The sequence below is a fragment of the Schistocerca americana genome, chromosome X, assembly GCF_021461395.2.
Source record: "Schistocerca americana isolate TAMUIC-IGC-003095 chromosome X, iqSchAmer2.1, whole genome shotgun sequence".
Taxonomy (NCBI): domain Eukaryota; kingdom Metazoa; phylum Arthropoda; class Insecta; order Orthoptera; family Acrididae; genus Schistocerca; species Schistocerca americana.
In genome coordinates this window covers 404,710,558-404,725,825 of record NC_060130.1, presented here as the reverse complement: position 1 = coordinate 404,725,825, position 15,268 = coordinate 404,710,558, and the positions used below count along the sequence as shown (strand labels likewise).

At 38.1% G+C, this 15,268-nt stretch overlaps 1 protein-coding gene across 6 annotated transcripts in view; it reads left to right on the top strand.

Annotated features, from left to right (window-relative positions):
* The window catches only part of LOC124554893 (serine/arginine repetitive matrix protein 2-like), a 391,768-nt gene that overhangs the window by 181,728 nt on the left and 194,772 nt on the right, over positions 1 to 15,268 (top strand). For 4 of the 6 annotated variants that reach the window (XM_047128572.1, XM_047128573.1, XM_047128575.1 and 1 more), the window contains exon 15: positions 705 to 764. The exons of 1 other annotated variant lie outside the window; for it this stretch is intronic. In XM_047128572.1, coding sequence (XP_046984528.1) covers positions 705 to 747 — 43 coding nt within the window. In that variant the 3' untranslated portion in view covers positions 748 to 764. Of the gene's footprint in view, positions 1 to 330; positions 410 to 704; positions 765 to 15,268 lie in introns of all 6 variants that reach the window. One more of the 6 variants, XM_047128576.1, reaches the window with a different exon arrangement.

Here is a 15,268-nt window from a genome sequence, read left to right as displayed (position 1 = left end):
TTTCACTATTAATTGAAGCAAATGATTTATAATTTTTTATGACAGTCAAAGACATACAAAGATCTATTAGTTTCCAAGATAACTGTAATAGCCCTTGCGTTTTATTTATCATTATACTGTATTTCATGTCCTTCACTCCTTGTGAGGGTTATCACTTCAGTAAAGAATAACTTTTTCTTTTTCTCCAAATGATTATTTCAGTTATTGTACTCTCTCTCTCTCTCTCTCTCTCTCTCTCTCTCTCTCTTCCTGAAAAATATTTTTTTCCCTACAGAATGCATGTATGTGGGAGACAACTGAAAAATAATTCCTTTTCTTTGATTTCCATAGGCAAAAAACGACTATGTGGAGCTGAACTTTCTTTTGAAAAATAAAAAAAAATAAAAAAAATAAAAATAAAAAAGATGTGGTAAGTTAGTGCTAGAAATTGACTTCAAGGTTTTTGTAGATGTGCACAAAACAGACTACCCAAGGTCCACTACATGTGAGTGTGTACGTGTGAGTGTTTGTGTGTGGTTAAAAAATGAGGAAGCAAAAACAAATTTTTTGCAGGGGCTAAAAGTGATTACAAACTACAGAAAGCAAATATATGCAAACACACAACATATATTTGCTTATTCTCTCTTATATTTCTGTTATTTGATGTTTTGTTGGAATTTTGTAGTTTTAATTTATGTCCAATTCACATTTTTTATTTATTTCAGCCCTCGTTTCGACATAGACAGTTCACACACAAGCGGACATTAAACTATCTATTCTCACAGGTAAAACGATAATTCAGATGTGCAATTGTGACATGAAGTGGCATTTTAAATTAGACAACGAAATGTCTCATTTTCCACAAAACTGACACATATATGAAGTTTTACAGTGTTGCCTTAACAGATGTATACTGAATTGAGTTTAAAGTGTTTAGTCTTACCATGTAGAAAGCTTTTTCCACTTGAGAATTGAAGTGTAATAGTTGTTTGAATAAACACATTGTGATGGTATTCTTATGTCAGTTTTTCAAGGGGGGAGGCGGGGGTGGGGAGACAGTGTGCCTGCTGTTAAGTATTTGGCTCTGTAACGAAAGCAAGATGTGGTGTGGAATATGTACTTCATGTCTTATTCTGTAAGCTTCATCAGGTTACACATTATTTTTACTAGCTTCATTATCGGTGTGAAGAAAAGTTCTTTTTCCCCATATTGGAAACCAGATCTTGTGCCACAGCTGTCACTTGAAAACGATTTTTGTCTGTGTTACTTCAGATTAGGTTTTCAAATACTGTTATAGTGGTACTCCGCCTCTTCCTAATTAGTTTGATCTTACAATGTCTCTAGACAACATGTGTGCTTTTCTATGTTCAAATATTTTCCCATTTAGTTTGTATATAAGGTTACTGTATTTCTTGGCTCTAACTTGTTAAATATTCTCCCAGGTAGTCGAAGTGAATGTTATATTTTATCAATAAACTATCCAATATCTTCCACAATAATTGGTGGTGTGTATGTCATGTCTTTGTCAGTGTGGGGCACCCTTAATGAGGTTTCTCACATCTAACAGACCATAAGTCACGTTGCCCATTTGTTGCAGTGATTGGTACATTTTTATAAAATACTTAATGGTACAGGCTCATGGAGAAACTAACATGTAGGTTCCTGGTTTTTGTGGTATTAATTATATTGAGAAGTTTCTTGTTGAAATATTAATTTGATTGGGTTTAGGTTAGACTGTGAAGCAGATTTGTGGATAGATCATTCTCTCTCTCCCTCCCCCTCCCTCCCTCCCTCCCTCTTTCCCTCCCCCCCTCTTTCCCTCCCCCCACCCCCACCCCCCACCCCTCTCTCTCTCTCTCTCTCTCTCTCTCTCTTTCTCTCTCTCTCTCTCTCTCTCCACACACACACACACACACACACACACACACACACACAGTCGAGTGCTGTATGTGAAAACAAGCAAAGCTTTGTAATGCAGGTAGTGGTGCTGTTGATATGTAGACTGAAAAGAGTTAAATATTTGAAAGCACCCCATTTATGTTTTGAATAAGATATTACTGTTATGTTTATTTAAAATAATCTCTTTTGCAAAGCAGTCAGTTAGTCCAGCTGTTGTTTTTCAGTTTATAACAGTATGAAGAAAACATTACAGGCTCTTACAATTTTTTATTGATCTGCATAACTACATAAGAGTTGAAGAAAAAAAGGTGTTACTTATATTTCTGTGGTATTTGAAAGGCTGTGTCAGTACTTAATTCAATCAGCCATATCGCTTTGTTATACAGTGTGCTCAGACACTCATTTTGCTCAGAAAGTAACTATACTTTTTTTGCTTGTAGTTTCAATTTGAGCAGAGAGATTTTGAAAACAGTCTACTGTAATATTGATGTCCGTGTCAATATTGAGTCATAAAATGTACTAAAAATTGAGAAACTTATTTTATTTTTCCATGTTCATAAGTTACTTTCTTTTTCATTTTGATGCTTAGAAAGAATTATTACATTACTGATAGACTTTATAGATTTAATATGCAGAAAGAGTAGAAATGTACTTTTTATTTGACTGAGGTGTTTATATATTTATTTTATAATATATTTTACAAACTAGTGCCTGAGATTCATGATATGGCAGGAGTTCCATAATAGACGATTTTGTACATAGTGCAAACTTTTTTTTTCCGTATTCCAAAACAGTGCTGTTATTCTATTTATTAGGATATCATTGTTTCTTTTATACAAATTATTTACAAATCATTAAAATTGTTATAATTTGAGTGTGAGTTATGTTAGCTGTGCTAATTAATTATTGTTATCAAAATGTGGGTTAAACCAAATTTGGTTACGAGTTAATAAATAATTATAAATCATGTGGGAGTACTTTGGGTCACTACTCCTTGAGTAGTGGAGATGAATGACGTGTCACAGCACTCCTACTGTCTTAAATTGTTTGGCAGTACATACTCGTAGAAAGTTATCTTTGAGCAATTGATGTCTTTAGTGAGAATCTTGTGTTTCTTTTTCATTGTTCTTATAGTATGGTTTTTTGGCTGCTTATAGTTGGAATATGCAAGATTTGCATGTGTTATAGCCGTTATTTACTTAATTTATGTTGCTGTTGTAGAAGTGACAATGTAATTTAATGAACATAGAATGTAGTTTTCAATAGGTCAAGTCTCATGCTGTACGTTGGAAATCGTTAAAATCTATTTACTTTTCAAGGATATTTTAGTCAATTATTTATTTTCAAAGACAATATAAATGTGTACTAATTCTTGTTAATGGCTGTAATATTGTTATATATTAATTATTCAGGCTCAGGAGAATCTTCTACACCAGATTTTGCACTAATTTATTCAGATTTCTTGCTGACTGAAAGATCATCATTGAATCAGTGTTACCGGGTTTTAAATCTCTGCTTTTGTTGCTTTTATGCAATGAGGTAGGAAGAAACAATTGTGCCACTGTTATTCAAAAAGGACATTACGCATGAACTCTGCAGCCTTTTTCATCCAGTCTTGAGAGATTCTTAAGGATAGTGCAGTGTATCTAAAATGGTGTTTGCATATATTGTTTTTCCAGCACTAAGGAAAAAAGAATATTTTATTTTTTGATTGAAAGATTTAAAGCTTAATGTAAATTTGGTTACAGTTTAAACGAAAATTCCTGTATTGTTGTGCTACATCCCAAGTTTTATGCTACTACCCATTTGTCTGTTGGAAATGTGATGTGTATTTATGGATACTTATCATGCTATCCAATGCAAGATATTTGGAGATGCCTTTGCATGTGTATATTTTGGAAGTAGTGGACATTCTGTCTTAGTAAAAATAGTTGACTAGTGTGCTATAACTTATCACCAGAGAGACACTTCAAAGCATGTTATTCTTATGCACTTTTGTTCGAATACTACTTTAGACTGTCTCTGTTTTCGTATTTGTAGACTTGTAGAGAATAATGTGAAACACTCTTCTGAAGGTTAACTTGTATGGGGCTGCACTTCGCGTTTGCTTCAGTAGTATGATGTGTTTGATACTTGAGTGTGTATCTCTTATTCTTGAATGACTATACACCAACATATTTGTTTATAAGATATTTACTTTAGTTAACTAGATCCAAAACGCTGTCTCACAAGTTTTATATTTTCTTATGTTTTGTTAAAAGAAGCTTATATTTTTTAGTAAATGTCTTGCACAAAAGAACCATAGTTGCATCTACATTTAATATATTAGTATTTTTTCTGTTTTTATAAAAACTTTTATAATATTTTTAATAACTCCTCTCAGAAAATACAGGAAAATAACATTGATAATCTGAAAAAACACACACACACACACACCAAAATACCGCAATACTGTGGAAACAGCATTAGCTGTATATAATCTATTTAATTGCACTTGCTTAGTGGGTGAAAAGTAGGATATCACAGGTATATGTACACTACAGTTTTTGAAATTGCAGTACTGTCAGTTTCTAATATCTTGCTGTTTGAACTTGTGTTCAGGCAAATTTGTGATTTGTATCTAAAGGGACTGTGGAACTAATGAGAACATCCCCACAGGTTTCCTTCACTTCAAGATACTGTTAGTTTTGTCAGAAGATGCAATAAAAGGCAAGAATGTGGCAAGTAATTTCCTATATGGCTAGTATTCATGATATTTGTGTGTACATACGAGTTTAAACAAACTTTTTAATGAAATAAAACACTCTGAGATAGTGATAATTGCAATGTTCAGAAAGCTGCATGTGACTTACATGAACATTATTCCACAGATTAGATTCATGAGAATCCTCAAAGTCTGAGAGTATGTATTTAATATAGAGTGAAGCACCCTTATACTCTGACCAGATTCTCTAAACGTTATTGCCTAGAATCAAAGAGGACTTGAATATGTTTCATGGGAGTCACTCTCCAAGTGGTTTGTATAGTCCGCACTCCATCAATGGTGATTGCTAAAGGCTTATGACAATCTTGTGAACCAGTCATTTCCCATACATGTTTGAATAGCAGCATTTGAGGCAAACATAAGATGAGGTACACAGGACCACCCATTATTCAAAAAGGTCAACCCATTGTTGTTCAAAAAAGCTTCCACATTCCTCGCCACACTCATCTGGTGATTTTCCTGCTGAAATACACTGTGTAATCAAAAGAATCTGAACACCTGATTGAAAATGGCTTCCAGCATTACTTATGTTCGTGGCGTCGTCCATCAGTAATGCTGGAATTCAGTATGTTGTTGGCCCACTGTTAGCCTTGATGACAGCTTCCATTCTCGCAGGCATACATTCAGTCAGGTGCTTTAAGGTTTCTTGGGGAATGGCAGCCTATTCTTCATGGAGTGCTGCACTGAGGAGAGGTATTGATATCAGTTGTTGAGGCCTGGCACGAAGTCGGCTTTCCAAAACATCCCAAAGGTGTTCTGTAGGATTCAGGGCAGCACTCTGTGTAGGCCATTACAGGGATGCTACTGTCGTTTAACCACTCCGCCACAGGCCTTGTATTATGAACAAGTGCTCGATCATGTTGAAAGATGAGGTCGCCATCTCCGAAGTGCTCTTCAACGGTGGTAAGCGAGAAGGTGCTTAAAACATCAATGTAGGCCTGTGCTGTGGTAGTGCCAAGCAAAACAACAAGGGGTGCAAGCCCCCTCCATGAAAAACACAACCACTCCATAACACCACTGCCTCCGAATTTTAATGTTGGCACTACACACACTGGCAGATGAAGTTCACTGGGCATTTGCCAAACCCATACCCTGCCACCAAATAGCCACATTGTGTACCATGATTCGTCACTCCACACAACATTTTTCCACTGTCCAACCGTCGAATGTTTACGCTCCTTACCCCAAGCGAGGCGTCGTTTGGTATTTACCGGCATGATGTGTGGCTTATGAGCAGACGCTCGACGACAAAATCCAAGTTTTCTTACCTCCTGCCCAACTGTCACAGTACTTACAGTGGATCATGATGCAGATTTGAATTCCTGTGTGATGGTCTGGATACATGGCTGCCTATTACACATTACGACCCTCTTCAGTTGTCGGCGGCCTCTGTCAGTCAACAGATGGGGTCAGCGTGTACGCTTGTGTGCTGTCCGTGTCCCTTCATGTTTCCACTTCACTATCACATGAGAAACGTGGACCTAGGGATGTTTGGAAATCTCGCGTACAGACGTATGACACAAGTGACACCCAATCACCTGACCACGTTCGAAGTCAGTGAGTTCCGCAGCTCGCCCCATTCTGCTCTCTCACGATATCTAATGACTACTGAGGTCGTTGATATGGAGTACTTGGCAGTAGGTGGCAGCACAATGAACCTAATATTTTTGGGGGTGTCAGGATACTTTTGATCACATAGTGTATGTTTTGCAGAGTTACCTCAGTGGGCAGTAATTTGAACAAATTTCTCTGATGCTGTAGTTGTTCTCAACTGTTGAGATTGCATATTGTATCTAACCATTCACCAAACTATTATATTAGCATCCATGACACTACTATGACAATAGACTATGTAGGCTACCATATTGCAGTCACCCCAGTATCATCTAATATGAAGCCATCGCTGCAGTATAGGTTCATGCAGATGCCATCCAAAAACCCTACATTTTTTCTCTCAGCATGCCAGTTAAAGCACTCATCAGAGCAGTGCAATTTCTCCCCCACTTGAGTACAACATACAGAATGTTCATACAATAACATGAAACTGTCAGAAATTTCCTTCTTTGCTATTGTTGTTCAACTTGCATGTCACACTGGCTTGAATGTCTGTTATGTTATCGAAGCGCTGACACTCCAGCAGATGTGTATTTCTGCACTTTGTCATTTTGTGGTCGATTCATATTGATAACACCAATTCTTGTCACCTGTGATGACTTTTTTCCAGAAAAGAATTGTCCTCATTTCAGTCCAGTTGTGGTGGGCATCAACCTATCATCGTTTTTCTCCAGGACTCAAAGTGTGTGGAACAAACTTTCCACAGACATTACTCCTCTTCAGAACTTTCTGGAGGATGTTTTGAACACTTAATTTAGATATGATGTTCCACTGTGATTTGTGGCACAACAGGACTGATACTCTACAGCTCCACATCCACTACTTAACACAACCTTCTCGTATCTAACTGGTGGAATACACTATAGTTGTCAGTTCAAGTTGCCACCATAGTTACTGTGCTGATGTCACTTATACACTAGGAATAAAATCAGTCTGGGAAGTTTTTGGATGGATGATGTAGAAAGGCCTACAACTATTTCAGTGTTATAGCATCAAGCAAAGACTGAACGGAGTTGTATGATTAAGACCAAGATGGCATTTATCCTTAGTGATCTGGTACCTGTTTGTTGCTGTACTTCAATCTCTTATGCACTAGCTTCACATACATCTGTGTTGTAGGAACATACCTTGTATGAGCTAATACGTTAAAATATGATAACAAAATTTTGGTTTCTACTGTGTGTGTGGGGGGGGGGGGGGGGGGGTAGTGGGGGGGGGGATTGTGCATGTGTTCATTCCATACAAGGTCAATTCACATGACGTCCAGTCCGGGACTAGAACAATAGAACATGAAAATATTCAAGAACGTGTTTCAAATGGAGGTATTGGCGTAAACTGTCTAAATTGATGAAACTGATCCGATGGTGTGGGGGGGGGGGGGGTTAAAAGCATTGTCTGCTAACATTGGAAGTTAACCTATTCTCAATATGCCCACTCCTGCTGTAATGCTATAGTAGTGGATTCTGTAATCTTTATTTTTTTGCATACTTTGTTTTCATCGAGAAAAGTAGGATATATTCCTGTGAGTGTTTTTCTACAGAAAAAACCAACTATATCAATTGCAAATGCTTTGGTTTTATAATACCCGGGCAGAGAAGAAAGCCTACACTGTTCATAAATAAGAAGAAAGAGATGTTAAACCGTTTTCATCAAAAGCATTGTTGAAGAAGTCGGCTCTATTGAAGAAGAAAAATACATTCTTTGACATTTTTCGTACTCAGAAAGAAAACAAGACACACAAGATTAAGTAAAAAGACACATTGTGTTGCTCTCTAAGTATTGGTTGACATATCTCTCTATATTTTCACAACAAAATACAATATATTGATGTTTTCAAATTTTAGGCACTTCTCCTATTCTTTCAGATCTCAGTTGTGAGCAGAACTTACTATCAGACTTTTGTCAAGAACATCCACTGTGAACTTTGAACACAAATAAATTCTAGTATCACTGCTAGTTCCATAATGCTGATACTGTAATGTGACTTTTTGTAACACGAGCAGTATTCATGACCTCACTTTCACTGCTCACTATTAGAAAGTAATGGACCTTTTGTTCTATCCTGTTGATGTCCAGTGAGAATCGCACTCTTTATAGTATATTTTATTCTTTGCCAAGAACATGGCAGGTATCAATGAACTGATACACATTCTCTGCTGTAAGAAATTCAGAATGTCTGAAATAGTATTGATCACGGAGGGGATTTCTTTGCACCAATTTTCTCAGAGTTTCTGAGTTACTCCAAGTGGAGTGACAGTGTGGGAAGTTCAGATAGGTGCGCTGAGCTGGCTATTGTCTATTTCCGTGAGAGTTATCAATACGTTTGGGAAAAAAAATCTATTTATCTATCTATCTACATCCATCTACATCCATACTCCGCAAGCCACCTGACGGTGTGTGGCGGAGGGTACCTTGAGTACCTCTATCGGTTCTCCCTTCTATTCCAGTCTCGTATTGTTCGTGGGAAGGAGGATTGTTGGTATGCTTCTGTGTGGGCTTTAATCTTTCTGATTTTATCCTTATGGTCTCTTCGCGAGATATACGTAGGAGGGAGCAATATACTGCTTGACTCTTCGGTGAAGGTATGTTCTCGAAACTTTAACAAAAGCCAGTACCGAGCTACTGAGTGTCTCTCCTGCAGAGTCCTCCACTGGAGTTGATCTATCATCTCCGTAACGCTTTCGCAATTACTAAATGATCCTGTAACGAAGCGCGCTGCACTCCGTTGGATCTTCTCTATCTCTTCTATCAACCCTCTCTGGTATTATGTAATACTTATTGCATGGGAATAAAATATCCAAATTCCTAGTAATGATTTATGTGTAAAAATTGCTTTGTCTTTTGTAAGATATAAGCAGATTTTGTTGTAGAAGAGGATTAAACTGTTAGAAGGGTGTGGAAAGATTTGAAAATTCTGGAAAAATTTAAAGTAACGGAAAATTATTAGTTTCAACATGGAAAGCAGGAAGTATAAGTTAAGAACAATGAAATACATATCCTCCTATGTTGACAAGTTAAGTTATTGGCTCTGACCAATAATATTACAAGAAAATATTTAACTGGCATTAAATTTGAGTTACAAATAACTGACTCTTCCATGAAGAAAAAACATTTCCCTGTTCTCCACTTTTTTAAAAGAAGTTCTCCCACCTCTGTATTGACATAAAAAAGTATAGCTATCTTCATCCTGAATGTTCTCTGACAATTGCAGTGCTTTATTTGGCACAATCATGTAAGAAGTGAGATGCCTTTAACTTCTCCCGCACTTATAACTGATTTCCCCAGCTAGTTATAGGAAACCTACAAAAACATAGACTACATACCATGCTGCAACTTTGCCTATAGCTTCAAAATCTGGCATGGTTTGCAATACTGCAGAAAGGCTTAGCAGGAATTTAGCCACTGTTCACGATTGCTGGTAGTAGTGGTCATGAGAATGTACTGTCACAAGAAGACTGATCTCCGGACAGCCACATGGCACTAGAGAGATGGGAGACCATCATGTTCAGTGTATGGCTCTAGCACAACGTACTGCATTTGCAACAGTAATTTGAGCAGCAGTTGACACCACTGCAACACAGCAAACTGTTAACAAATCGGTTACTGGAAGGACAGCTCTGAGCCAGATGCCCTCTAGTGTGTATTCCACTTACCCCAACCGCCACCACCAATTTTCAGCTTCAATGGTGTCGAGTGAGAGCTCATTGGAGGGCAGGGTGGGAGATCTCGTGTATTTCCTGATGAAAGCTGGTTCAGCTTCTTTGCCAGTGATGGCTGTGTTTTGGATAGGATGCCAGTTGAGAGCCTACAATGAACCTGTCTGCTTGCTAGACACACTGGACCTGGAGTTATGGTCTGGGGTGCAATTTTGTATGACAGCGAGAGCACTCTTGTGCTTATCCCTCACACTCTGAATGTAAATTTGTATGTCAGTCTGGTGATTCAACATGTTGTGCTGCAATTCATGAACAGCATTCCCAGGAGGTGTTCTCCAACTGGATAACACTTGCTCACATACCACTGTTGTAACTTAACATGCTCTACCGAGTGTCAACGTGTTGCCTTGGCCTGCTTGGTCATCAGATTTGTCTCCAGTCGAGCACAAATGGAATGTCATCAGAAGATAACGCCAGCATCATCCACAACCAGCATTAACCATACCTGTAGCAACCCAAAAAGTGAAAAAAGCATGGAACTCCATCCCATATACTGACATCTGGAACCTTTACAACACAGTGCATACTTGTTTGCCGACTTGCATTCAATGCTCTGACGGTTACATTGGTTATTAATGTACCAGTATTTCACATTTGCAATGGCTTATCTCACACTTACATTAACCTGTGATCGTGCAATGTCATTTTATCAAGTCCGAGGTCGTCCGCTATCATCCTGACACTCATCTGACAGTTGGTGTTCAATAAAATTCGCACACGGTTGATGTTTTCATCAGTTTTGCTGGTTGACGGGCATCCACAGGGGTTCTCATCCTCAGTGCTGTCCCGGCCCTCTTTAAAGCTCTTCACCCACCTGAAAACCTTGGCTTTTGACTGGCAGTCACCACCGTAGGCTTGTCTACACATATCCAACATTTCCATACCCAGTTTTCCTAGTTTCACACAAAACTTGACGGCGTAACGTTGCTCAATCATCTGTTGCATGTTGCATCACGAACGACAACTTTGTGACGTGTCCACGTAATGTACTACGTTGCTGAGACAAGAGCCCGCAGGTAACTGGCACGCCACGCATTTTCAGCCAGACACCTCTACCACCAATCCCCCTGGGCTTGCACATGCTGTGAAGTGCAGTCGCGTCAGCAAAAAATCAGTCTCATTACTTTTTGTACAAACCCTGTATCAGGAGCAATGACATTCTGATAATTATGCCTAGGTTTCCAGGCTAACAATTTAAAATTGGAAAAGATTATGTAGTAGAGTTGTTAACCCTTCAAATCTGTAATTTCCATGCTTGTACCTAGTTTACACAGCTGACTAGTAAAGGAAAGCAGTATTTTGTTTAAATTAGTCTATGGAGGAATCACTTGTCCACAGTTAATGAAATTTCAGTAATTGATAACAACAGATCTTTATTAAATTTAAAAAAGCACATGATCACTTGAAATGAACATTCAGTGTGGTATACTGTAAAGCAGTATTCAAAGTACAGTCCTATACTGCAGCCCTTTTCCCATGAGTTTCCAGAATATCTGTCACGAGAAGCAGCCTGAAATTTACATGCTTCCTTTTCCTATCTTTCACATTGACTTGATAAATGTTGCATGCATTGCAAATAGTAATATTCATATGCCTCTAAACACTTTCATGTACCTCCCCTTTCCATGAGATAAGTTGTATTTTCTGATGTCTTACAACTCTCTCACTTTCTGACAAAGGTCTTAATTGGGTTTCCACACGGATATACATATATTTAGCTGGTGAACAGGTCACATATGTTATCAGCAGATGACAGAGAAAAAGAATTTATACTGCAAGACCTCTGTGTGTGTGTTTGTACTTGGGTTTCTGGCTTGAGGTGTTAACCCTTTGTCTGTTGTTGATGAGTTTACTCGTCATGCCGCCTGCCGCTCCCTGGGTGCTAATGACGAGTTTAGTTGCACAGCGGACTTCCCGCCTCATGTCTCAGTAGTCTTTCATATTTCTGGCTGCTAGCATGTCGCCTGATTCTTTGTCTGTTGTGAGCCTAGGCTTTGCACTACAGTTCACTGTTCATCAGGATTTACATCAGTGTTCTTTCCGTCCTGTATTTTACAATGAAAATGGCAAGGCGTTGTGGGTGCACTGAAGAAGAAATCATGGAGATTCATACGAGGAGCAACAGTAAGGATGAACTACTTGATTTTGATGTAAGTGATAGCCCTTCTAAAGAATCGGAAAGTTGTAGTCATAAATTGTCCATGTTAGCAGGGGTGTCAATGCAGTCTCATGTTTCAACAAGAGATGTTAGTCATTCTGAATCTGAAGAATCAGAAAGTGATAGTGAAATGCCTATGAAGAAATCACGTCTTAGTGATAAATTTGACTAGAAAGAAAATGATATTCAGCCAGTTAATCACACATTTGATGATACGCTATCAGAATGTGTGTCAAATAGGGAATGAGCCAAGTATTCTGTCAGTTTTCATGTTATTCTGTACAGAAATATATAGCTGGCGAATACTCCAGAATCAGTGTATTCTTGAATATAAAAGTGGAAAGATACTGGATATGAAGAAATGTGTTGTTTCATAGCTGTTTGTCTTCTGATGGCTCGCGTGAAAAAAAACGAGTAGTAGTGAACACTGGGTAGAGATGTCCTTTTAAATACTCAAATTTGTAGTGAACATAGTCAAGAGACCGCTTTTTGTTACTTATGAGAATGTTACATTTCAGTGAAAACTCTGACAATACTGGAGGAGACAGATTATTCAAAATTAGGAACATGTCGACAAAGTTCGTACAGCATTCCATTGTGCATTTAATCCACATCAGAAACTCTGCATTGATGAAAGTTTGTTATTATTAAAAGGACGCTTATCTTTCAGACAATTCATTCCATCAAAACAGAGTAGACTCGGAATAAAAACATGTGTTATGTGATTGTAAGACTGGCTGTGTCTTACATTTCATCATTTGGACAGGGACATCACCAGAAACTTGAGTTCCACAATTTGGGGAAAAGTGTTTACATAGTAGCTACACTTACAAAGCCCAATTTAGAGCATGGACATATCCTCTACCTCAATAACTGGTGCTCAGGCCCCGACTTATTTTCCTGGCTTCACAGTCATGGGGTGAATGCATGTGGTACTGTCCATAAGAACAGATGCAATGTGTCGGAACTTCAGGGGAAACTGAAACGAGGAGATATTCGATTTATGCGTGCTAATAAAATACTTGCTATAAAGAGGTGTGACAAAAGGGTTGTGTGGATGTTGACCACATGAAACACCACAGAGATGTTTAACACGGGAAAGACTGATAAGAATACTGGAGAGGAAATTAAGAAACCACAAAGCATTGTAGTGTTCAGCTACAATATGGGAGCAGCTGACCATTCGATGTACTGCTTAGCTCTGTCAGATATATACGGAAAATAATGAATTGGTATAAGTAGTTCGTTTTTCACATTCTCAATCTATGTGTTTTAAGTGCTCATGTCCTACACAAGTCACCAACACATCGTAAAATGTCGATAGCAGAGTTTCATCTGTTGCTGGTAAGAGAACTTACTTAAACGGATGCATCAGAGTGGAGAAAAGCTAGCAGGGGAAGGTGTTCTGATAAGAATCCTCTAAGGTTTGTGGGAAGGCATTTTCCAAACATTATAACAAGTGAACATTCCAAGAAAAGTACACTAACTCGTAGATGTATTGTTTGCTGGAAACAAAAAGTGTGTCGAGAAAGCAGGTATGAGTGTAAAATTTGTAAGGTAGCATTGTGTGTCGTACCCTGCTTTAAAAATTACCACACAAAAACGAATTCCTAATTGCATCACAGGACGATACAATAATGCTATCAGAAAAAAATTAGAATCAGAAAAAAATTAGAAAATGAAAAAACAATAAAAAAGTAAAAAACAAAATAGAAATTTATTTATATTTATTTTTAACTTTTCCAGTGCCTGTCCAAAGCCTGGATGAAAAATAAGGATGGGAAATATATTCACAAAGTGTAGAAGGAACCCCTAAATTTACAGTTCATAACTTTGAATCTTCTATATAAGTGAATTTAATGTGATACAAAAATACAGAGGCTTCACAGCTTTCAAATCCTGGAAAATCTGTTGAGTACTTATCTGCAATAATTAAAAGTATAGCACAATATGATGATCTGTGGCAGACAATCAATCATTTCCGGCGATTCCAAATTATAACAGCACTGATTACCATCTGTTAAGGACAACTGCATCTGTGCCTGGATGGAACACTTTACACAGTGTATGTATTAGAAGTAAAGAATCTGACTGTGGATCACTAAGCACTCAGTTTGTTGTATTTTCAGAAACAAATAGTAGGCCATGTGAAATTTCCGAATACGTCACAATATGAATTTAACATAGTGAAGTAAAATTGTTCTTACCATCTCTCACAGTAAATTGTCATGTTGCAGTGCGATGTGAAAGGTGATCTGTATGTCACTTTCTCCTATAAACAACGTAATATGACTTGAAAAACTAAAGCAATGTACAGAAATTTTATTCGTTCTTGAATTAGTACAGTGAAGAACCCATAGAGAAATGCAGATGTTATGAATGGGTATGCAAGAAAGAACAGTAAACTATTCATGTAAATGTAACAAATCATGTTGCTTTGTGCATAAGCTAAAAAATCGTGTAAAAGAGAAACTACAAGCAACATATAATTCTTAGTAACAAACTACCTGTTGGCTTCTCTCTCGGGTTCTTCGGCCGACATTCATCTGATGATTTTTCTGACGTTCCACCAGCATGAGTGGCTGGCATTGTTAAAGTTTCACTCTCCATTGCTATTGGTGGACTGGAACCGAGCTCACGGCCACAGACTATATGTACCTGGCACGTCAATGTCCAAGGGCTTCTCCGTGGTCATTTCCGATGTGATTCTCCTCTTGCTACCGCCAATGGTCATTCGCTGCAGCATTGGAAGCCAGGATCTGTTTACCTGGAGACTTTCTTCTCTCTCGTTGAAGCTCTTCTCGTGGTTGTATATTTCTATAGCTTCTCTGAACAAGCAGGTGTGATAGTTCCTCTCTGCAGCCAGAACTTCCTTGTCAGTGATTTTACTATGTAATCGGTCTCACACAGTGCGTACTGTTTCATGACCAATTTCTTCACATGCCCCAACCTGCAATGTCGCTTATGTTCTGTAAGCCTGGTGTTAATTGGCCGTCCAGTCATTCCAAAATAAACTTTTCCGCATGTGCATCGTATGCTGTATATTCCTGACATTGCGAGTGGGTCCCTTTTATCCTCTGCTGATCTGAGACACTCTTTGATTTTCTTTGTCAGTTTGCAAATAGTCTTTACGCCGTA